General features: G+C 38.0%; 1 protein-coding gene across 3 annotated transcripts in view; it reads right to left on the bottom strand.

Annotated features, from left to right (window-relative positions):
* FAM13B (family with sequence similarity 13 member B) overlaps positions 1 to 24,495 on the bottom strand; it is a 61,803-nt gene extending 37,308 nt beyond the window's left edge. For 2 of the 3 annotated variants that reach the window (XR_011558016.1, XM_070739193.1), the window contains exons 1-9: positions 24,138 to 24,495; positions 15,060 to 15,226; positions 14,243 to 14,431; positions 12,438 to 12,650; positions 9,635 to 9,809; positions 8,885 to 9,026; positions 7,460 to 7,629; positions 2,652 to 2,693; positions 1,100 to 1,246 (exon numbers count right to left, since the gene is read on the bottom strand). Coding sequence is in view for 2 of the 3 variants with exons in the window: in XM_070739193.1 (XP_070595294.1) it covers positions 1,100 to 1,246; positions 2,652 to 2,693; positions 7,460 to 7,629; positions 8,885 to 9,026; positions 9,635 to 9,809; positions 12,438 to 12,650; positions 14,243 to 14,399 (1,046 nt within the window). In the remaining variant the exon portion in view is untranslated. The remainder of the gene's footprint in view (positions 1 to 1,099; positions 1,247 to 2,651; positions 2,694 to 7,459; positions 7,630 to 8,884; positions 9,027 to 9,634; positions 9,810 to 12,437; positions 12,651 to 14,242; positions 14,432 to 15,059; positions 15,227 to 24,137) is intronic. The other variant, XM_070739194.1, reaches the window with a different exon arrangement.
* Positions 24,496 to 24,786: the final 291 nt, after the last annotated feature.

Below are 24,786 nucleotides of genomic sequence, written 5' to 3'. Positions count from 1 at the left end.
ATCCAGTCATAGGCTGTAGATACTGCAATGATCCTTAGACTGCTATTCCCCAACACAAGGAGTTTAGAACAGTGATAGAAAGAAACATAGGTTGCAGTTACTTGATACAAATTGATCATACTGAAACCATTCTAAAACAACCAACATCTAGGAAATAGAAACTGCTGCCTACTCAAACATGTTACTTGAAGAATAGCTTCAGAAGAAGCGGAAAGAAAAAAAACTTTCCCCTAAGGCCTCTATAACAAAGAATGAATCTAAAGATGCTGCAGACATCTTTGTGCTACAGGTAGTCATCAACTTACCATCAGTATGGCCCATGCCCAAAGTTATCACCATTGCAGCACTTCCACAGCTACATGACAAAAACTCAGGCCCTTGGCAGCCTGCCTACACTTACATCAAGGGGCACATCACTGCCCATTTATTTGTTTGCATTTTATATTTAGCTGCCCATCTCCTTTTGGCTGCCCTGCACCCTGCTTCACAGTCCTGCAACCACATGGGACTGCAGTTGCTTGACAGACAACCCTGGGAGCCTCAGCAAGCAGCAGCAAGCATTCATGTGCCTATGATGTCTTGCTTTACATCCACCTTCAATTATGACAGAAATTCTGGTGCCAAATGTGATGTAATAATTTTTGGCTCTGTGGAATCATTCAGTTTGGGTATTTTATTTGCAGTTGGCCAACATCACTGAATATACTTTCAGCAAAACAATCTACAAATTATAACCCTAATTTAAATTAGAATGTCCTGCAGGTAAATCATCATCAGCCACAATTGGACAGCAACTATAAAGATCCTTGTTTATTCTTACATGAAATTGATTTGAAGTAAAACAAATATAGCATGAATCCATTATCAGCACTCTATGAAATCTCTTATGAAATATATTAAGGATAATAGAAATGCTATTAAGTATCATTTTCTTCATTATAATCACTGCTATTTACTTTATTCATTATTAGTATCATAGTGCCCAAACATTACAAACAATAACATTTTAGTTTATTACTGTTTATTTATTATAAAAATCATTTCTACTTTAAGTGATTGGTTTCTGTAATCAAATAAGCAATATGAAATAAAATCTTACCGGCTGTTAGATCCTTTTTCATCTTCCTCAATATCTCCTTCATGACACACCACTTGGTGCGGTAAATTCTTGAGATCTTGATCTATGCTGCTCTGCAGATCAAAGAGATGTTGTTCTACAGCTGCTCTAATTGTTCTTTCCAAGATACTTGAAATAAAACAATGATATGTATTAATAATCTATTTTCTTTTTAATTAAATCGACTGCTATCACTGTACAGTTTAAAAAGACAGAAAGAAAAGCTACAGTAACAGACTACAGAAAGAAAAAATACTACAATCAAAACAAATTCATTACAGAGGATTTATGTAAATTCCTTTACAATTCCAACTGAAAGCATGAAAAATTTTAAAAATTAAGTCCAAGATCCATTCATTCCATATTCCGATTATGCATATTTTTCTATCAGTTTTTAATTTTAATAATTGGAGGAAAAAAATTACTGGAGTTGACCCTCAATCAAGTAAGCTGAAACAAGTGAGTATATCCTAGTTTGCTAATCTATTGATCCCTACTTCTAGCTGGATTAAGTTTTCACTTAAGGATGACCTTCTATCATATTACTTACTATTGGTTCAGGCTTTCCTAAAGAACAATTGTTTAATTTATTTATTGTAGACTAGAGCCTGTTTATTGCTTTATTTATATTTGGTTCCCTGTACCTGAAATCTTATTTTATTAACTGAAACATTAATATCAATATAGATATGAAAACAAAGATCAATATCCATAAAGCACTCCTAATCATTATTTATATTGCTGTAATGTCATGAATTTTTCTGACACTCATAGTTCAAAGTGATACAATGAAATCGTGTACCAGATTTAGAAATGGAAGTAGACTGAGGGCAATCCAAAAGAATAGAAACCCATCTGAAAACTAGTGGTTTAAATTGTGAATTGTACAATATAAATATATAATTTAAAGAGAAACTAAAGAGAAAAAACAAATGTAAAAATAACAAGAATTTAGGGTCAATACATATCACATGCTCTTAGACCAATAAGAAATGCGGGTACAGTATATAGAAGATTAGGAAAAGAAAAATGGGGGCTAAAATTAACAGATATTTTAAATAGTCATTCAATATTAATTCCATGTTTTTATCTATACTAAAGTCAGCCAATATTTATTCACCAAAAGTTCCATAGCATTACAGGCAGTCCTTGACTTACAAACCCAATGGAGCCCAAAATTTGTGTTGCTAAGCAAGACAATTGTATCCCATTTTACAACCTTTCTTGCTACAGCTGTTAAGTGAATCTCTAGCTTCTCCATGGAATTTGCTTATCAGAAAATAGCAAAGGGCGGATCACATGACTCCAGGACACCGCAACCATTATAAATACATGCCAGTTACCAGGTGTCCGGATTTTAATCATGTGACCATGGGGATGATGCAATGGTCATTAAAGGTGAAAAATGGTCATGACATTTTTTCAGTGCTGCTGTAACTTTGAACAGTCACTAAACAAATAGTTGTAAGTCAAGATTACCTGTACACAATGCAATCATGAGTATTTTCTATGCCTATGGGGAATTTATACTTACTCTGCAGAAGCTGGCAAGATACTTAAGGGGGACAGATGAGCACTGAAATGAAAATGATATACAGAGACATTCAGGTTTCGGTTCATTTCATTTTAGTATATTGTAATGATGTTCAATAAGAAACCTAGTATATCAGTGACAGGCTATAAACACTCATACAAGCTTTAGAATCAGGCATAATTCTAGTTGACCAGGTTATGATTTGCCTTTCCCACTCTTTTAAGATTTTCTCATTCAGCATATTTAAGTGCAGTACTTTAACATAACTTTAGTAAACAAAACAATATAGCAAAGCACGAACTGCAAACAGTACAAACCCAGATGTTGATCTCAACAATAACTATTGTTATTAGCCTGTTATTTAGTAATGCTAGGAAATCCTGTGCAAAATATTTCAAAGAGGTGCTTTGCAAAGTGTGTTAACATGAACAAAACACCTCTTTTTGAAATGTTAACGCAGCCACATGCTTTGCAAGCTGCTTTCAAAGCTCTCCTTAGTTGCCTCTGCACAGAAACAGTGTTTTTTTAAATAAAAGAAAATATACTGCTCAAAAAAATAAAGGGAACACTCAAATAACACATCCTAGATCTGAATGAATGAAATATTTTCATTGAATACTTTGTCCTGTACAAAGTTGAATGTGCACAAAAGCATGTGAAATTAATTGTCAATTAGTGTTGCTTCCTAAGTGGACAGTTTGATTTCACAGAAGTTTGATTTACTTGGAGTTGTATTGTGTTGTTTAAGTGTTCCCTTTATTTTTGAGCAGTATATATAGCCTAGCTTCTTATAAAGATTTTGAAAACAGCACCACTATCATCTTGCTGCTGTTTCTTGAAAAAATGAAGTATGAAAGGAAAAACTATATTATTTCCTCCACATTAAAAAGAGATGTGTGTTTTGTTTCTTTTCCCTTCAATTTACATGAACACTCTTAACCTGTGAAATAGAATGAAGCATTACTGAGAAGAAAGGGCTTATTAGACCCTGAAGTTGGGAATGAGCGAAGACAAAAGGAGAAGGGGACAGCAGAGGATGGTCATTGACATAATGAACATTAATTTGGATAAACTAGGAGAGACAGTGGAGGACAGAAGACCTGGTGTCCTATGGGTTGTGAAGCATCGACATGACTTAGCAAATTAAGGCAATTAATTTTTAAATAAGCACTTGAATATTCAAAATTTATGTAAGGTACTTTGATCAGCAAGCCTTTTATTAAATTATATACTATATAATAGTTATATTTGACAGTTCTAAACTTTTTAATGCTTCTAAGGGGGAAGGGAACATAGTCAGTAAACAAAACACTCAACGCTGCCTCCCCCTATCTTCAATGTAGTGATTATTCTCCCAAAAAATAGTATCATTTCCAAGCCTAAAAAAATCTTATTGCTTTTATAGTCTCTTTCATTAGTTTTACAGATTTTAATATTTCAAGCAGCAGCAGCATTACTTGGGTGAATTCCTGACAAATGACAGAGCATGATACAGCATAACCATTTTAATATGTTGTCATAATTTGACAAAATCATGTAAATATTTATAAGCATTATAATTTTAACAACCCAAATAAACAATTAAGAATACATGAAGAGGTTTATTTTCCTTAAATATCATATGACTGCGGGGAAATAGCAGCGTATTAGCAGTGCATATTCCCAAAGCTAGGTAGCTTTTAAAAGTCATTTCAGTTCTATCATGCAATCCTTTAAGTCAGCTTACCTATGTAGTAGAACTTTGTAAGCCATTTTCATTGTTTTTCCTATTCCAAATGAACATTTCATATGAAAACACTTCATTGGAAAAAACTAAATAGATCAGCAGTCTCTGTTGGCTATTCTGCTTGCTTAATTTAAGTAGTTGCCTCTAAGATAGCACTGAAGCACAGCACTAAATCCTGCAGTCTACATTGAAAAGACTGCAACATGAGGTCACTACTGACAGTAAGCTGCCCAATCAACATTTTATTTCTAATAGACAACTCCTGGATACAAGATAGTGGAACTTAAGGGTATCTGAACAGATATGCAACCTTTTCCATTTAAATCTTCACAGAAAAATGTGAAATACAGTATATAAACATAATTCTAATTTCAATTATTCCATATCATAGTTTATATAAGCCCTTAATGCAGCCAAAGAATGGGAAACTCAGCTCAAACTGCAATAAAACTGGTTTATCCAGCTATGAAAGTAACTAATATTCATTAACAGAGATAAGTATAGAATAAAAGTATCACAGAATGCATAGGCTTTCTATCTTTTGGTGTTATTCAGTACTAGTTAACAGAATATCAGAGTTGGAGGGGACCTTTGAGGTCTTCTAGTCCAACCCCCTGCTCAGGCAGGAAACCCTATACCAGTGATGGTGAACCTATGGCATGGATGCCATAGGTGGCACGCAGAGTCTTATCTGCTGGCACGTGAGCCGTTGCCCCAGCTCAGCTCCAACATGTGTGTGCCAGCCAGCTGATTTCTGGCTCACACAGAGGCTCGGGGAGGGCGTTTTGGCTTCCAGAGAGCCTCCGAGGGGGATGGGGGAAGGCGTTTTTACACACACACACACACCAGCTCCAGGGAAGCCTTTGGAGCCCGGGGAGGGCAAAACATGAGCCTATGGGCCCACCAGAAGTTAGGAAACAGGCTGTTTTTTATCTCCAGAGGGCCTGCAAGGGGATGGGGGGGTGTTAAGCTGTTTTCGCCTTTGCCAGGCATTGAATTATGGGTGTGAGCACCCGCGCACACATGCATGTGTGGCATGTGCACATGCTCTTTCGGCACCCGAGGAAAAAAAGGTTTGCCCTCACTGCCCTGTACCATTTCAGACAAATCGTTGTTCAATCTCTTTTTAAAAACCTCCAGTGTTGGAGCAGCCACAACTTCTGGAGGCAAGATGTTACCCTGATTAATAGTTCTAACCGTCAGGAAACTTCTCAGTTACAGGTTGGTTCTCTCCTTGGTTAGTTTCTATCAAAGCCTGCCTTTAGCTGCTTTATAGAATAGGCTGACCCCTTCTTCTTCCTAGAAGCTCCTTAGATATTGGAACAGTGCTATCATGTCACCCCTAGTCCTTCTTTTCATTAAACTGGACATACCAAATTCTGCAACCATTCTTCCTATGTTTTAGTCTTCATTCTCTTAATCACAAAAGAAAACTATAAATGCACCTTGAATTTCCCTTCTAATTCTCTATAGTGTTATTCATCCCAAGATATTAATTAATCCTGCAATTTATGAAGACAGAACTATCCAATTTATGAAACAGAGCTGAAGACATTCATAGCATTGACATATAAGTATCAAACATCATCTAAACAATTTGTTTTCAGTACATAACAGATTGGCAATGAAGTAACTAGAGAAATATGGTTAGCTACGTGAGCTCTCAGTTAAACATTATATGCAATGAAAAGGTTAAATCCTAAATTAATCATTGTGTATGTCAGGGGTAGACAAAGTTGGCTCTTCTATGACCTGTGGACTTCAACTCCCAGAATTCCTGAGCTAGCATGATTCGTTCAGGAATCCTGGGAGTTGAAGTCCACAAGTCATAGAAGAACCAACTTTGCCTACACCTGGTGTGTGTATGATAAGAAAATGAACATGATTTTATACATATGCTTTAATGTGGCCTCTCAAACTATTATTTACGAAATAATCAGAAATAACTATTTAAAATAGCTGGGCATCACCCTATATAATCTCTTTCCTCTTTTTACATGACATTGTAAAATTACATTGTGCTCCCCTCTCTAGAATATTCTCCCATCAGATGTGATATCTGCCTTCATACTTCCGACCTTCCAAAAGAGCCTTAAAAAACTAGTTCTGCCACTTGGTTTGGAGCCCCAATAAGGGCCTGCTACATTGGGGTTGGCTGATGGGGTAGAGAACATTCTCATCATCATCTTGGTTCTTAACTTCTAATCCCCACTACCACCATCAATTTTGTTTAGTACTTTTTAACTTTTTATTACATTGTAAGCTGCCCAGAATTGCTGTATTAGAGAGATCAAGAGCAGAGACATTTAATATATACAAATAATAAATACAAAAGTGTTATTTTGGAAATAGAGGATAGATGAAGGAGAAAGATCTACTACAGATGTGAATGAGTGGAAAGAAGTAAAAGGGGGAGAGAAGGAGTAAGAAAGTAGAAAGAGGAAATGAAGGTAGAGGGAGGGGAGTGCAAGAGACAGACTAATAAATAGGAACTGAAAATTGGTGCAAAATAAGATACTGGTTTATGGTAGACTGAATTAAAATGTATGCCTATGTATGTTATTAATATATTTTAAGGTACATGTGTATTGACACATAAATGGAATTGTGGGGGGAAATAAAAAAAAATCTTGCAAAAAAAAGTTATTTCCTATTTTTTGTTCATAACAAATTAGTAGGCTGCTCTACTAAGGCTGCTATATTCAAAATATGCAGGTTGCACCTACAAAGGTGGTTTTTTAAATCATGCATAAAGCAGCAAATGAGAACTTTCAAAAATTGTGTCAAGATAAATTGTTAATTTTGGCTCATGCCAAGTTCTTGAATGAAACAATAAAAACACAAAACTATTATTTCATTCATTGTGAACTATTTCATGAAGCATTGCTACTCTGAAATTTTGTCTTGTATCCATAATTCAAAATAAAACAATTTAAAACTCTATTTTGTATTATAAGGAAATTCCAAAATTTCCAAAATTTTGCATAACTAAATTCAACACTAAAAACAGGAGTGTATATAGTATTGAAGTATACTAGAGTGTATTGCCTAGCAATACCATCCTTAGTATCTCTGCTAATACCTTGTTGAGGCTGAAACACTACATGACTCCAGAATGCTCTCCATCATATCTTGAGGCTCTGTATCTTCCCTATATTTTGGATCCTCTGTGTTTTCTTCCTCTTCTTCTTCTTCTTGCAGTTCTTCAGACTGCTCAAGCTTTATATCATCTTCATCAAACAAATCATTTATCTTTTAAAAAACAAGAAAAACAGGTACCACTAAGACCCCATTGTCTCAGATAAAACAAATTATTAAATTCCACACACTGGGGGGAAACTATATATAAATGGATCAAACTTTTATTGATACCTATGCTTTGGATTTCAACTCAACAAACATGCATCAGTGAACCCCTGGACTCGCAGCCAGTGGTAATACCTATAATATATAACTTTAAGCCAATACACAAGGAAAAACACAAAGAAATCTATTCCTTGAAGAAAGGCACAAGATTTTAAAGAAATTTAATGTAATCTATTCAGGTAACGAGATTAAATCATCTTTAAGTAAAGCACACATAATATCATGAAGAGTAGCAGTGTTCTCTAGCTCAATAATACTGAAATCTCTGCTTCATTCAATTGAATGAAATAATGCAATAAACTAAATTTGCATTCAAATTTCATCATCAATAGTAATCTATAGTCATCTATTTCCAAAATCTGCTGATGTATTTTTCTTGCTTCTTACTAGATTTTGTGCTTATTTTCCCAGTAAGAGACAGAAGAGTTAAAGAGTAACATTAGATGAGCTGGTTTGCATACCTATTTCCCCCCCTGCACTTTCAGAGAAAGAATTTTTACTTGTTTTATTGTATTTATTAAATTTTTATGCCACCCATCTCCTTTCTAAGGTGACTTAAATAAACATATAGCTGGAGCATCCTATAATTATTACTGCTAGATGAACAAAACCCTTGTTTGTTAAACCATGATTTTTTTCTTAGTTTAAATATCAACAATTTAAATCATAGTACTGCATATACTATTTATACTATGAACATTTATACTATGTTTCAGAACAGGCAACATACTTTTCCTCTCTCATGTAGCAAAGAGAAGAGAGAAGTGTGAAGAGTATAATGACAAGCAAGGCAAGACTTGTTCACATCTCATTAAACCATAGAAGAGTGTTAAGGTTCCCCTATGAGAACTGGTTTTGTTTAATAATTGAGTAAAATAGCTAATAACTGCATTTCTGCAAATAGGACAACTAACGTTACTTTAGAATTTTCATTTGGGCTACTCTCTTCAGTATATAAGAAATAAGAGAGTTCTATTACAACATCTTCTGCATATGGTAAAAGGTAGGAACATAAATGAAGCCCAATTAGTAAAGTGAACTAGAATTTATAAACATATCTCACAGTACTTTACACAGCATTTTTTTTAATTTTTACATATTACAAATATTTTATCTATCCAAAAATGCATTAGTTTCTTACCTGCTCAGTTACTGAACTTAAATCATTAGATGAAAAATCTTCCTCTTCATTTTCAAAGAGTTCATCATAATTTTCTAGCAGTCCTGCCATTATTCTGCTAACAAGTTCTTGTTCTTTCAGATCCTCCACATCTGTGTAAATGCTTTAAGAATGTCCAAAACTAAATTCATATTTCTTAATATTATTTTATCAAATTATGTTAATATTTTCTACTCCAGGATTACTGGAAGTAAAGATTCAAAAGGATTCCCTATATACCAGTTACCTCCCTAAAGCTAGACAACTTTCTAAGAGCACCATCTACAATTTTGATTTGTCTAGCAAACAAGGCCACTGCTTGAACTACCCCATTCAATTTTGTATTTCTGAAATTAGGAAGAATGAGATCTATTCACCACATTAATCAGAAAATGATTTACTATGCATTCTGAGCATCTAATATAATTGTGGAATTACATTTGAAAAAATAAGTACCGGTAATGGGCAGATCCATTATTTAAACAAAAATTGAGTTTTGTTAATTTAAAGTAATTAACTAACAAAAGTTTTATTAATTTAGCAAAAGAAAAATTTTCTTACACTATTTTAATAGAAAAGCAAAATTTAAGGAGCATAAAATTTTAACATATTTTTTAAAAAAATTTGAATGGATAAAATTAAGGAAGTAAAATAAATTACTTAATTGTTAGATTACAGGAGAAAATTCTTAAACACACTTTCACTCTAAAGGGGAAGGGAACAATATCTTACTGAAAGACATCAGGACCAAAAACTGCAGCCAATGAAGTTGCAGACCAAATCTCTTCATGATGTGATGCTACATTAGCTAAAAATCTACACAGAAACTTTAATAAACTGTAATTCACAGGCGGAAGTTGTTGCAAGAGGAATCTTAATTTTCTTCCAAATTCATCTTCATTATAATCTGTAAAGTGTGATATAATTTTCAATAAATTTTAATGCACTATTCCACATTGGATAAATTTCAATTCAAACAGCAGTATGAAGTTTCATGCAGAACTGTTCAATTCCGTTTTAAATATAAATGTTACTTTTAAGTAAAAAAAGCTTTTCAAGTAATTGAACATTTTCCTCCTTATTTTCTGCCCCTGATTTTAGCAATCTTTCCGAGTTTGTTGTATAATTATTTGTTAGTTTTATGTTATCTTTATCTTTGTCAGATGGATTTAAATTTTCTACACAGAAATGTACACAAAATGTATTTTAATACATAATAAAAATTTCCATCCTCTCCCAAGTATTGCAGTCATTTTATACATGAATTAACATCTGGAGCTATTACTGTTATACAGTTTGTTATATTTTAATATTTTAATTCTGTGTCAATACCCTTTCTATCTTGCTGACAGAAAACATGACTGCCTTCCATATATTCATATTAACCAAAACACCAGGAGAATACCAAGTTACTTATTCATTTATTTTGCAAAATATATATCTCAAGCATATCAGATTGGCTTTCAAAAAAGTATTATTAGACTGAAAAGAAAATACTGGATAAAAGTATCTATATTTAAATATAGTACATGCAGTCATTAACAGCTATATTCCCATTCTGTTTATTTATAATGGTTCAGAGGACTCATGCACATTGCTCAGTTGTTCAAATTTAGCTCTTTATCAGACCTTTGTTATGCAGGTCTGTGTCAATCTTTTTAAAAAGCTGCTTCAATGCCTTTTCTCAATTATCTGAACACACAAGTACATGCACAGAAAAAATATCTGTCAGAATCGTTGCTAAAACAAATGATCAGAGGACCTTAAAAGAGGCTTGACATGGGTGGACCAAACCTTAAACCTTTACCCTTGACATTTCTGAACAGCAAGTTCACAAGAGCACATTTGCTTGCCTTGCCAAGCATTCCTGCAATTTTCAAATCTATATCTACCTACCTACCAAGACATGACAGACATCCCTAAATCTACAGTATTTTGATTATCAATATTAAGAAAAATATAGCTTATTTAGCAATTGATTGCCATTTAATAGAAGAAACTAAAACATATAGGTGTATCTATTCAGAATATTTTCTATTAATTCTAGGAAAGAGTTTTAAAATGTTTCTGAATGTTTCTAAAGAAATATGAAGTATCAGTGGAAGATATTTTACAAAACGTTTTCAAAATATCTAAACTTTTAAAGTATTTAAATTTATTTGTGGCTCCATGTGTTGAAATGTTCACATAATTTAGATACAGTTAAGCTGCAAGAAATAAATGCAAGGATGTTTTGACACACATGGATTTCACTCAGTCCATCCAACACATATTCTTTGAAGGTCAACTGACTAGCTTTTATGTTAGATTTTTTACAAATTTCTGAGAAGGGATCACATAACAATAATTATGTCGGGATTTATTATGACAATTTCATATTCTTTTTAGTTTTTCAGTTATAGAGATAGGCTAAAATCTATCTGTATACAGTGATCCCCCGAGTTTCGCGATCTCGATCTTTGCGAAACGCTATATCGCGATTTTTCCACCCGATGACGTCACTCCCTTCCTTTCTCATCTTTCTTTCTCTCTCTCTTTCTCTATCTTGCTTCTTCCTCTCTCACACTCTCTTCCTCCCTCTCTCATCTCTTTCTTTCCTTCTCTCTCTTTCTCTATCTCTCCCCCTCTTGCTCTCGAGTGGCAAGAGCAGCCGGGCGGGCGGGTGAACGGGCAAGCGGAGCAGCCGGGTGAACGGGCAAGCGAGCGGCAGGGCGGGCGGGCGAACGGGCAAGCGGAGCGGCCGGGCGGGCAGGCGAACGGGCAAGCGGAGCGGCCGGGCGGGCGGGTGAACGGGCAAGCGAGCAGCCGGGCGGGCGGGTGAACGGGCAAGCGATCTTGGGGTTTCCCCTTTGCCTGGGCGGCGGGAAGACCCAGGGAAGGTTCCTTCGGCCGCCCAACAGCTGATCTGCTCCGCAGCGCGGCAGCAGCGAGGAACCGAAGATGTGGTTTCTCTGTTGCCTGGGCAACGGGGAAACCCCATCTTCGGCTCCTCGCTGCTGCCGCGCTGCGGAGCAGATCAGCTGTTGGGCGGCCGAAGGAACCTTCCCTGGGTCTTCCCCGCCGCCCACACGCAAACTCCACCATCTGCGCATGTGCGGCCATGGAAAAAGGGGCGCGCATGCGCAGATGGTGTTTTTACTTCCGCACCACTACATCCCGAAAAATCGATTATCGCGAGGGGTCTTGGAACGGAACCCTCGCGATAATCGGGGGATCACTGTACATCCAGTGAAGATCAAACTAACAGAGCTCTAAACTAAATAAACTCCAATCATCAATAACATAATATGCTTATATATGGGATGAGGTAGGTAGTTATTACAATATAACTGTAATAAATGTTCTGTTTACATAATAATTATTAAATGGGTCTAAAAGTGAGACAAGTGCCACTCCAGATATATACAGCTTTTGTTTTTACCAGAATCAAAGCAAGGTTCCCAGTGATCTTCATATACATTTGAAATATTACAGAGGAAAATGTTTCAGGCATTTTAAATTTCCAAATTAACTATTTTTGAGCAGGCTTTAATACCTTGAGGCAGTTGTATTAAATGCATATGAAGAGTGCCAGGAATAACTGGTTCTGGAAGTGCTTGAAGAAAATATCTAAGAAGACTAATAGCAGAAGGTACATCTGCTTCTTTAACCAGGTCCACATCTTCTCCATTATCATATCTTTGCCGAAGCCACTCCACTGTTTCTGCATTCCCATTGACTTGAAAAAGTCCTTCTTGCTCTAGACCTCCTTCAAATAGAACAGAAAACCAATATTTCTTTTAAAATGAAAATATATTCATTTCTTACCTGTGAATGTCACAAAAATAATGAAAAAAGAGGAGCAGTGTGCAAAAACATTTATCTTTTAACAATGAAACTCATAAAATTTCAATTTCAAGTTTATGGAACTTGTAAATGGAAAATAGGTTAAAGAGGTTCTGAAATGGAATATTAGACGCTGAAAAAACCTTGTTTCTTGCTAGGTACAGGTAGCCCTAGACTTAAGACAGTAATTGAACTAGGAATCAAGGTTGCAAGTTGTAGCAGTCATTAAGCGGGTTACTTCATGACTGTGTCTGATTTTACGACTTTTGCAGCAGTCAAGCATATGGCACAGTCGTTAAGTGAATGTTGGGGTATTTAAGCAAACACTGAAGTTGTTAAATGAGTCTGTTTTTCCCAATAGGTGTTTTTGCTGGAAACATGAAGTAAATGCTGGAAACTGGCAAAAAAACCCTGCATATTTGAACGATCATGAGCCACTGCAAATGTAAATGTGAGCCATTGCTAATGCCCAAGGTGCAGTCACATGATCACAGGCTATGTGTTTATGTAAGTGAAGGATTGGAGGTTCAAAAACAGGTTATAAGTAGCTCTGGAAAGGTTTATCATAACTTCCAATAGTCAACTAAGAAACCAGTCAATAAGCAACTGGTTAGTATATTACCTATATCAGGGATAGGCAAAGCTGGCTCTTCTATGACTTGTGGATTTCAAGTTGAAGTCCACATGTCATAGGAGAGCCAACTCTGCCTACCTTTGACCTATACTAATATGTCAATTAACATTTGTTTTGTGCTCAAAATAGGGTGCTTAAGGCATTTATTGAAGTGTCATATTTAAAATAGTTCAAATCTTCTCAAACATTTTACACACAGCTAAATGCAAAATGTACTAATAATTTCTTCCATGAGATTTTATTTGTGCACTGGAACTTTCTCCTGCTCTGTCTTCCAAATACACTTAAAGAATGTTATCAATCTACAAGAGCATATTCAGTGAGTATATAAAGGGATGGGAGAATAATTTGTTCCATTACATGTAATCCTTAATTTACAATCATTCATTTAACAATCTTTTGAAATTGTCAGAAATGTCTTACGATCTCTGCACTCACACTTATGACCCTCGAACCACCACTGCGATCACATGATCACAATTCAGGCACGTAGCAACCAACTCAGAATTGTGATCAATTACAATGTCCTGTGATCATTTGATCACAATTTGTAAATTTTGTTTTTAATATCCAGCAAAACAACACACATTGGGAAACCAAATTCACTTAGTAACTGCAGTGATTCACTTAACAACTGCTGTAAAATCTGTCATAAAGTCAATTCTGACTTGACTTATGACCATAACAACTTAACATGGAGATTCCAACCCCAAGATGTTTCTTAGATTATAGGAATGGTAAAAGAAGACAGTAGGATGGCACTCACTGTTATAAAGCATAGGAGAGAATTGTATTCAAAACTTCCCAAGAAGAATATGAAAAAAGTATTTATATTTTAAAGTTTTAATTTTATCCTTAAGGTACAGGACAAAAATACATACCATGTTCCTCAATATAGTCCACAACATGGCGGACTATGAATGGAACTTCACTGCCTGGTTGCCCTTCCTGTTGCAGTTCATCAAGTGGAATTCCAAATATTTTATTAGTAAGAACAGAGTTGCAATTACTCAAAGAAGGGGAGGAGCTCTTCCTCATATCTTTATGCAGCCCAATGTCAAAGTGTCTTTCTGAAAATAAATTAGTTGTAGATTTAACTTCTTCAATGTAATGCACTGCTTCCCACAGACATTTATTACCTGAAAAAGGATTAGAACTGTCTCTAGTAATAAACACTATCTCAATGTGATGATTTCATTAGGTGCTGTCTACCAGGCAAATTAGGTAAACCAGAATGAATATCAAAAAATTTTATTTAAAAAATCAGGATGTACAATTCTAAGCATTAATTATCAACCAGTTTAGGTCTATGCCTTTTGAATAGTACAAAGAACTACTTTTGTCAAATTTCATTCTTTTACAAACATTTAAAAATATAATTTTAAAAAATAAGAAAGAAAACTGGATTTTCATAAGGATAATTCTAATAAATAAATATGTAGAATCTTAAATACAAAAAAACTAAATTTGAATGGATATTCTAACCAAAATGGACTTTACAATATGAAAAATCGGGGGGGGGGGGGGAAATTTACATATGAAAATACACACAGACTACCCAGAGTTGGAGATCACAGTGTATTTACTGCATTACTCAATAATGTTCTGCATTATATTCCATTTTTATAAAGTAGTACCCTTGAAATCAATACAGCTTAAGAATATCTTGAGAAAATAATACTAGTTGAGAACACCTACCTCACAGCACTTAAACACCTATGTTCACAAAATACTTTCTATGCCAGCTACCTTTACTGACCAAGCATTCTTTTGTCATTTATGGTTGCTTAAGGTTATGGCAGAAGATCAGCCTGTAGTTCCTCATTGAAGATGGGCAGAACTTGATCAGTATCTCAGCTATTAATCTGCAAAACACACAAAAGCATTTGAGTACTTGATCTCTTAACAATGTAGTCACAATACAGTACTCAAAAAGACTAAATTTAGTAGCACATAATGCATTTCCCATTTGAAAAAATTTGAACTTCAAACACCTCATTCTAAAATCAAACTCCTTGATTGTAGGTTAGTGCATTTGTTTGGGGCTTACTAAAAGTATTCCAGTACTGTTTCAACCCTGCCAGAAATGTTTCAACTTTAAGAATTGTGTTTCAATCTTAAAATGAGGGCATTTCATATTCAGCATTTTTCCAGGATGATCCACACAGCATCAGAACACATTCTGTAAGGTTATAACAATTAATTTGCCCTCAGAATGCAATGCTTCATGTTCAAAACCAATGAGTAGCAGAAATTTTGCACTCCATTGTATTGTCTAAATCAAATTTAAGAATAGTTCATTGTTAAATATTATCAATACAATGATTCTCAAGGTGAATATTACCATATTTTTCGGAGTATAAGACGCCCCCACTCAAAAGAGGGTGAAAATCTGAGTGTGTTTTATGCTCTGAATGTAGTCCTGCCCACACGCTCTGCGTATTGCATTTTTGTGTGGTTCCAGACGGCGGGGATCCTCAGTTTCACATGGAGCCTGATTCCCAAAATGTTCCGGGAAAGTGCGTTGAAAGGCCCGATAAAAAGGCAGCACATCAGTCCTCCTGCATCTGCCATTTTGTAAACATGCTACCGGGCTTTCCAGCAAGCCCTTGAGCCTTTGTGGTCTCAGTCAGATCCTGATTCCCAAATCAGCCTAGGGAACTGCATTGAAAGCCTTTTAAACGAAAGTGTTTTCAGGTGGCAGATCCCCCTCTCCAACTGCAAAAGGGTGCCTGAAACCCGAGGATCCTAGAGGAAAGTGTTTCAGCTGGCAGATTCCCCTCTCCCAAAACGGAGGGGAATTTGCTAGCTGGAAACTCTTTCCTCTACGATCTGCATTTCAGGCACCAGATTCCCCCTCTCCAATTGCAAAAAGGGTGCCTGGATCATAGAAGAAAACATTTCCAGCTAGTAGATTCCCCCAGCCCCAAAATGGAGGGGAATCTGCTATCTGGAAACTCTTTCCACTAGGATCCTCACATTTTAGGCAACCTTTTTGCAATTGGAGAGGGGGATCTGCCACCTGAAAATACTTTTCTCTAAAAGGCTTTCAATGCAGATTCCTGGGCTGCTTCAGGAATCAGGCTCCGACCAAGACTGCAAAGATGCAGGGGCTTGCTGGAAAGCCCAATAGCATGTTTATGAAATGGCAGGGCCACGAGGACTGATATGCTGCCTCTCTATCAGGCCTTGCTGTGAAAAATCCCAGCTTTCAATGCTTACAGCTATAGGTAAGAAGACCGGGGCATTTTGGAAGTGGGGCCAAGTCTGTCTTCTGCCCCTATGAAAATCATACCCCACCCACCCACCCACTCCAGTTAAATTCCATCTCAATTTCTGCAGAAAAAAATGTCAACAGATGCATAATAAAACAGAAAGTCTGATTAAAGATTTGAAGAATATGAAGAAGAAATCCCATTATTCTTCTAACTTTCCTAGCATTACCTGAGGAGGCTTTTATTGGGAAATTTAGTCAGCTTTTACAAGTAAACTATTTCCATAGCAGAAATCTGAGATTTACCTTAGGCAACAAAAGTGTATTCTGAAACATATCTGCTGCTAATATGTTTTATTGATAATACAAAAACACAAAAGATTACACAATCATATATGGTATAGCTGTAATTTCTTATTCACTTCACATTTCTGTAATCTTAGAAAAGCAAAATTCCTTTTTTATTTTTAGAACAAATAAAAAGATCCGTGGTGCTCGTTAGCAAAATCCAAGTGGAAGTGAGGACCACACTAATCCTGATGCTGGTAGGCATCTTGTTTTTCTTGTTTTCCTCCCCCAAAATTAAGGTGCCTCTTAATACTCCGAAAAATATGGTATATACAAGAGAAGAATGTACAACTCCAAAGCACATGTTTTCTCCTTAGAAATTATGCATTGTTATAAATAGGATTAGTTATTGAGCTAGAATGGAACAACATTCTGTATGGTACTCTACAAAAATACAGAAACATTTTATTATGAGTTAGAGCAGGGGGTGTCAAACTCAAGGTCCAAGGACTGGACCTGTCCCACAGAGTGCTTAGACCTGGCCTGCGGAACAAGCTTGAAAATAGCAAAGGATCGGGGCACAATTCTCGATTTGAAGCATCTAAATCACTATATCATCTACAAGCAATTCAAAATGCACATGCTTTAGGTCATCTTAAGTATAATGCAGAAGGGGGACCTCCTCATTTTGATTGACCTCACCAAGGCCTATCTGCACATACCAATTCGGTCTTCCCACCAAAAATATGTAAGGTTCTGTTAACACAGGGTTTCATTACGAGTACAGGGACCTCCCATTTGGCCTCTCTTCAGGGCTGAGGGTCTTCACCAAGGTGCTGGCAGAGCATTTGAGATTGATATCCATGCATGTCCAATGTTACCTGAACAATATACTTGTTCAATTCATCCAGGCAGTGCAAAACATCTAGGTAAGGGTTAAAACCCTTAAGCACCATGGGTTCTCAATAAATTTTGACAAGAGTCTGTCCTCGACCCACTATGATCCAGTTAGGAGCCATTCGTGATTCCCTGGAATGCATGGTGTACCTCTCCCAGGAGTGTCAAGACAGCCTCTCTGATCTTTCCCATCAGGTCATGAGACAGCCTAGGATTCCCATAAAGCTGCTTTCCATACTCCTGGGTAAAATGATATCGACCATACACATTATCCTTGGGCGCACCTGCCTTCCAGGGAACTGCAATGGTTTCTCTTATATTTTCAGAGGTCAGGAAGCAGCACGCCAGCTTCCAAGGTCCTGTCCAATGCTCGCTCCTTTGATGGACTTAGCCAGCCATCGCAAACGGTTGTTACTTCCTGAAGCTCCACAGGATTACCGTCACCATGAATGCCAGTCTGTATGGCTGGGGCGCACATACTCAATCAATGGCAGTTCAGGACAAATGGTCCCCGAAAGAGATGCAGTACCCCATCAATAGATTAGAGCTTCACGCAGTCTACCTGGCACTCAAACAGCTGAAACATCTAATGGCTGGTCAGCACGTCCTGGTGCTTATAGACAATGTGGCTGTAAAGGCACACATAAACTGGCATTGGGGTACAATGTCCCACCAGTTAATGGACGAGGCCAGAACCCTGAGTCTCTGGGCCGAATGACACCTTTTGTCCCTCTCAGCACAACACATCTCTGGGATGACCAATGTAATGGCAGATTGGCTCAACCATATCACCATCAACCAGGCAGAGTGGAGCCTCCACCCGTTCCTCTTCCAGGCCCTGGTGAGCTGGTTCGGTCTGCCGCTGATGGACCTCTTCACTACCCCAGAGAAGACCAAGTTGTCTAGGTATTTCACCTGCTTTCAGGCCAGGGTGCAGATGGCGTGTTATTCTCCATGCCTGACTAGCTGGCCTTCTATGTGCTTTTCCACCACTTCCCCTCCTCTCCAAGGTCATCCAGAGGATTTTGGATGAAAAGGCTGAAGTACTCCTCCTGGCCCCTCACTGGCCCAGGAGAGCTTGGTTTGTAGACTGGAAGTCCCTGTCTCTCTGCCAGCCCTTGACAATCCCACTGACAATATCATTGCTCAGCCAGGGATTGTTGGTCCACCCCAGTGGTACCAACTGACCATCTGGTGCTTGAGTGGTGCATTCTAAGGCGCCGCAATGTTCTGGACAGTGTCATTCAGACTTTCCAGGTCCACAGAAATAATTTTGGCCACATGGAATTTTTTTTGCTCCTAGTGCTCGCAGATGGAGTGTTCCCCTATTGATCTACTCATCATCCTTGAATTTCTACAGCATGGCCTTAACAAAAGTATTTCCCCCAACATGCTCAGATGTCAGGTGGCAGAACTCTCTTCGGTTTGTCCTATGGTTCTCTGGGCTCCTTATCTCAGCATTCCCTATTTCCACAATAATGTACACACACAATTAATAGCAATGCATACTTTATGCCATTCATTTTAGCTTCTTCATAACTAAATCTACACCTTCATTTCACAGGTGTTCAGTAACTCCACCCTATTAAACTACAGTATCTTCATTCTTATCCCAAACATACAATATAATTATTTCTCCTTGTTAATCCATGCTCTTTGCTATTTAGTTCTTTACATTCCAATATTTTATATTTTCTATATTTTATAGTTGTCTTTAGATGGTCCCAAAAATGGGATCCCATCGTAACAATACTCTGAGGCTTTCATATACGTAATATTCATCAGTGATAGAGAATAGATGCATACTAGGTTTTAAGCCTACGCCATAACCATGTCACATGGGAGCACTTTCGCCGAGCGCTTCCAGAACACCCACCCTGCCTCTCCTGCAGCCCCTTCGCTCCCAGCCCTGGACGAAAGCGCTCCCAGCGATGGGGCTGTGAGAGGGGTGGGGCGGGCGTTCCGGAAACGCTCGGCAAAAGCGCTCCCAGCAAAGTGGCTGCGAGAGCACTTTCTCCAAGTGCTTTGGGAATGCCTGCCCCGCCTCTCCTGCAGCCGCTTCGCTGGGAACACTTTAGTCCAGGGGTGTCAGCGAAGGGGCTGCAGGAGAGGCGGGGCGAGTGTTCCGGAAGCGCTTGGGAAATCCTGGCGGTGACAGTCACAAGGCAGGGAAATCCCTGCAGCAGTCAGAGAACACATGCACAGTACGAGAGCCCATGCACCCGGGCTCGGGTTCGTAAAACAAAAATGGTTCTTAAGACAAGGCAAACAAACCGCAAACCCCGGGTTCATATCACGAAAAGTACGTATGAAGGAGCGTTTGTAAGATGAGGTATCACTGTATTGTTATTTGCTACAATTGAACCTTGTAATATAAGAATAATTAAAACACACTTGAAATAGATTGTGTTTTTTAGTTATATTCTTTATATTCTTCTAAAAATTATTTTTAAATATACCATTTCATTGTAACTCTTACTCTAGCCTGCTTAACACTAGTCACAACATACTCATCTGCACAGATGTACAATATTCAGATCTGAAGTACTGTGTTTCATATCTGGCACGGATATATTCACTGTACCTGTCATATGCTTCTTAAAGAAGCTGCATCTAAGGAAATATTGGACATTTCAGATGCATCATTACTTTGAGTTTATTGTGGTGCTTCACAATATGCTCTTTTCATAAAGGAAATTGATCTGATTATTTGTATCAGCATATCAGATAAAGAATTATTCAAGGATTATTCAAGAAAAAAATGTTAGAGATCTTTGTTGTCAAGGAAGATCTCTTCTAAAACTGGAGATAACAAAGAATACACCTAGAATTTCAAACAAGTTACTGCTAAGCCATATTCTCTACTCCCCCCCCCAAAAAAAAACATTGAAGATTCCAGTGGTGACACAGCCCAAGCATCAAATGCCCTTCCCACTATTTAACAACTGAGGTAAGAGGAAAAGAGGGAGAATAGCAGCTCTTTTCTCACTTGCTCCATCCTTTCTTCAGCACTACTATCCTACTATACCTGCCTTGATCAAGTAACAAAGTTTATTAGAGAATGGTGCAAGAAAGCTGCCCGGCACTATTTGAGCCTTCATCTGCTTTTATAAACAGTTTAAGAAGCAACCAGTCCCTCTTTGGTTGACTAAAAGATATGAACCAACCCTATAAAGTATGGCTGAAGATGAATGAAAGTACACTAGAACAATAATGTCACTAACTGACCTCCATAAGAAAACAAGCACATTTACATTTTAATATAATGCTCAATGATTCATTTGATTTCAGTGGCATACAAATATCAGTTATTGTTTGTAACCCACACACATCAGTGTGTAACCCACCTTATCAGTGAGATAGGCAGCATATAAATTTAATAAATAAGTAAATAGGTTTTTAGAAAAACATGCCATATCTTTCCACTCTTAACCTATTTTGTTTGATAGCAGATTTTATTCCCTATGTATATTACGAAACATACTGCAGCGGAAGACATTGCCCAATTCTTAAAACAAATAACTATCGGAAACTAACATAATTCAGGAACATTAGTCAGTACATCTTACATAACTCATAGTAACATGAGACACCTGATAGTGTTGGCTTCCCCACAGTTTTTACTAATTTTGCAGTGTAATTCTATACAAGTTTACCTCAAAATAACTCTACTGAGTTTGGCGTTTTCTCCAATGACTTACATTACAATAAACAACCTACGTTGTATTATTTTACTTCTGAATGGTAATTATCAACTCTTACTATTAGAAAAGAAATATGTCTATCTCAAAAGTAATAAAAGAATATCAGTATTATGTAATGTTTATGCTTCACACTTGGTACAATCAATATATATATATATAGCAGAGCTACCATAATTGTGGCAACAGTACGATTGGTTACCATTTCTTTAAAATGTTGGAATGTAAAATACACAAATGAAGATGGAGTCAGTAGGAAACATCTAATACCGGTACAAATTCCACCAGAGCCAGGGTGGCGCAGCAGGTAGAGTGTTGTACTGCAGGCCACTGAAGCTGACTGTAGATCTGTAGGTCAGCGGTTCAAATCTCATCACCGGCTCAAGGTTGACTCAGCCTTCCATCCTTCCGAGGTGGATAAAATGAGGACCCTGATTGTGGGGGCAATATGCTGGCTCTGTTAAAAAGTGCTATTGCTAACATGTTGTAAGCTGCCCTGAGTCTAAGGAGAAGGGCGGCATTAACAATTGAATAAATTAAAAATAAATTACCCATATGCTTTTTAATGCAAGCCAAAAGCAAACAAAAAAATTATTTCTTGCCTACCGTATTCTTTATTTGACTCGAGTAACAATTCTGAACTAACTGGCTTTTGAAGCTCCTTCTTTTCGTCCTAAAGTATTGCCCCATGTTATATTTTTCTTGGCAGTTGTCATGATATTTTTTAAAAGTATGCTTGTATTGCTTTTTCATTTTAAGTCAGTTTATTTTTAAGAAAAAAAATAACAAAGCTCACAATATTAAACCTATCTAATTTATTTTTATAACCTCTCTTAAAATTTTCTTAATAATTAGTAATAATAAAGTGTCACACTATAATATAAAGCTTGAGTTCATGTGTTACATACAGGATAAAATACCCATCTAGCAAAAAGAAAAGAAAAAGAAAGAAGAATATGTTGTAGAATTTTGGGTAAGCACATGCAGTCCACACTACATGTGGCAGAAGACTGCAGCAGGTACATGGTGTTATGCTAGTGGCTACTGCAGGAAACATTTCAAGGGCAGATGGCATTCTTGCAATTTTAAACATCCATGAACATGCACTTGGGAGCATGCCCAATATTATTCACATTAACTGATATCAGCATTGTTCATTTAAAAAAAATGTTTAAGGCTGAATTCAGAGAAGCAGTGTTACTTAAAATAGCTGCAGTAACAGCCTCTGTCCATTGCTCCTAGTATTACTGTGATTTGTTCTTAATAGTTGGAGTGAAAAAGCAGAATTATGTAATGAAAACAGCACTGGCTATTGTATTTTCTATTTTCAGCTTGAGACCGAGAAAGTACAAGCACCATGTGCTATGCTGCTGTACATCCCTATTATTTCCAGCTGCCGCGCATGACATCTTACATCCCCTACCCCTCTACTTTCTGATATGTTTTCCTTATAGGCACAGATAATATAGATCTCTCTTTTCTATACACCTTCCTGAATCATGTCATTGCTTTAAACATCTGAATAAAAGAGGACCAAACGCAATGCTACTATGATTGTTATAAGACCAAATTATCATTGCTCTGTAAAGAATACATTAAGAATTCGGGCTGTTTTCTTTGGTAGATATAAATTTCACAATCTTGGGAAACCAGCTTTAAATCAGATTGTAAATAAATTGTGTGCATTTGCCCAGGAACTAGATCTTTATAGAAACTTATGAGAGCCTCTGTTATATTCAAACCAAGATACCTAGAAACATGCCATAACACTTTCCTGCAGATAATGATCAGCAATAGCAAAACATGAATGCTATTGAAGTCCTCCTTTAATTACCGCTTGTTAAGTTCTCTTGAAACATGAAGAATCATAAAAAAACATTTATCTACACTGGACTTAACTGATCCTTCCTGTCTTCCAGCAGTGCTGATGTAACATTCAACTTGACTTCAGTTAGTCATACAGGTCTATTTGTCCTGAGAGAATTTTTCCTGTGCTGCACCTGCTCTCTGTTTGTGACACCTGATCCTGAATTACAGAAGTTAATCTGTAGGAGTCGGATAAGACGGAGTAATAAATGTCTTGCGACAATATATGGGAAATACCATTACTTCCCTAGCCCAGGATCCTAGTTCTGGGGGGAAGGAGACAGAGAGAGAAAGGCGGAAGATGGAGTCAATCTCTATCCCACTTCCCACCATCAGCAGCCACATAACTGGAATGCCAAAGAATCACATTGTCGGCCACTTTGGTTATCTGCTTTCTGTTTTCACCCACAGAGGTCCCACAAAGGTTTTCTGTTATTCTAGCCCGTCCATAGCAACGGGAAACCTTTAAACAGGGCTGATCTTGCAAACTTAATAGCCGCTGCCCTCCCGATAAAGACCTCAGTAGTTATGGCTCCAACTTCGACCAAAGTCTCTAAATCGCCATCGAGATCCCACAGCAGAGCCGCCGCCTTCCCCCCCTCCAACTCCACCCACTTCCACGGAGAAAGGCTGCCTGCTAAAAGGGGCTTTCCCAATTTTGAGCGGCGAGGCTCCGAAGAGCCCCGGAGCGCAGCCGCCCCTTCCCCGCATCCCCTTTTCCCTATTCTGCCCTCATCATCATTTCGGCTTCCCTCCACCTCCGCCCCGCCGCTGCTGCTGTACCGCGCATGCGTGCCTCAATTCCCTCACCGTTGCCGGGTGATTCTCCCCTCGGCCCTCAGTTTCAGCAGCAGATTTCTCCGGCTTTTTCCGTTCGAGGGCCCGGCTTGGCTAGGCGCTGCCGCTCGGCTCTTCAGGGCTGGTCGTCGAGCGGCGTCAGCCGAGGGTAACAAGCGTGAAGCTGCCGTCCCGGTCCCGGCCCCGCCCCTGGAGGCCAAATAAATGCACGGTCCCTGGCGCGCGACCGAGAAACCCTCGCTCCCCGTAGCGCGAGCTTCTCCGCTGACGGACTCGTCAACTGTAGTTAGCAAAATAAGCAGCAAAGCCAGCCGCCGCCTGGAGAAGGAAGTGACGCGTGAGCCTGATTGGCAGGGAACGCCAAAAGCGCTCACCAGCCCTTCTTTCCCGCCCCTTTAGATAGGAAGTGACGTTTTCCCCACCCCCACCCCTCCCCTCCCTTCCCCACAGTGAGAGAATCATAAAGGAGAGCCGTGTATGTAAATGACGGCTCGGGCGGGGCGCGGGTGGGTGTGGTCAAGAGAGGCGGAGGCGCCGAGGTTGGGGCGTGGAGGGGCTGCTGCGCCTGTATTGACCGCCTTCAGTTGACATCCCGTTAGGTTTAGGATAGTGGGGGAGACAATGGATGGTCTTGTTTGGCGATGAGGAAAGTGACAGCTAC

The sequence above is a fragment of the Erythrolamprus reginae genome, chromosome 2, assembly GCF_031021105.1.
Source record: "Erythrolamprus reginae isolate rEryReg1 chromosome 2, rEryReg1.hap1, whole genome shotgun sequence".
Taxonomy (NCBI): domain Eukaryota; kingdom Metazoa; phylum Chordata; class Lepidosauria; order Squamata; family Dipsadidae; genus Erythrolamprus; species Erythrolamprus reginae.
Note: the sequence above shows the minus strand (reverse complement) of the source record. Positions and strands in the feature narration are given on the sequence as shown.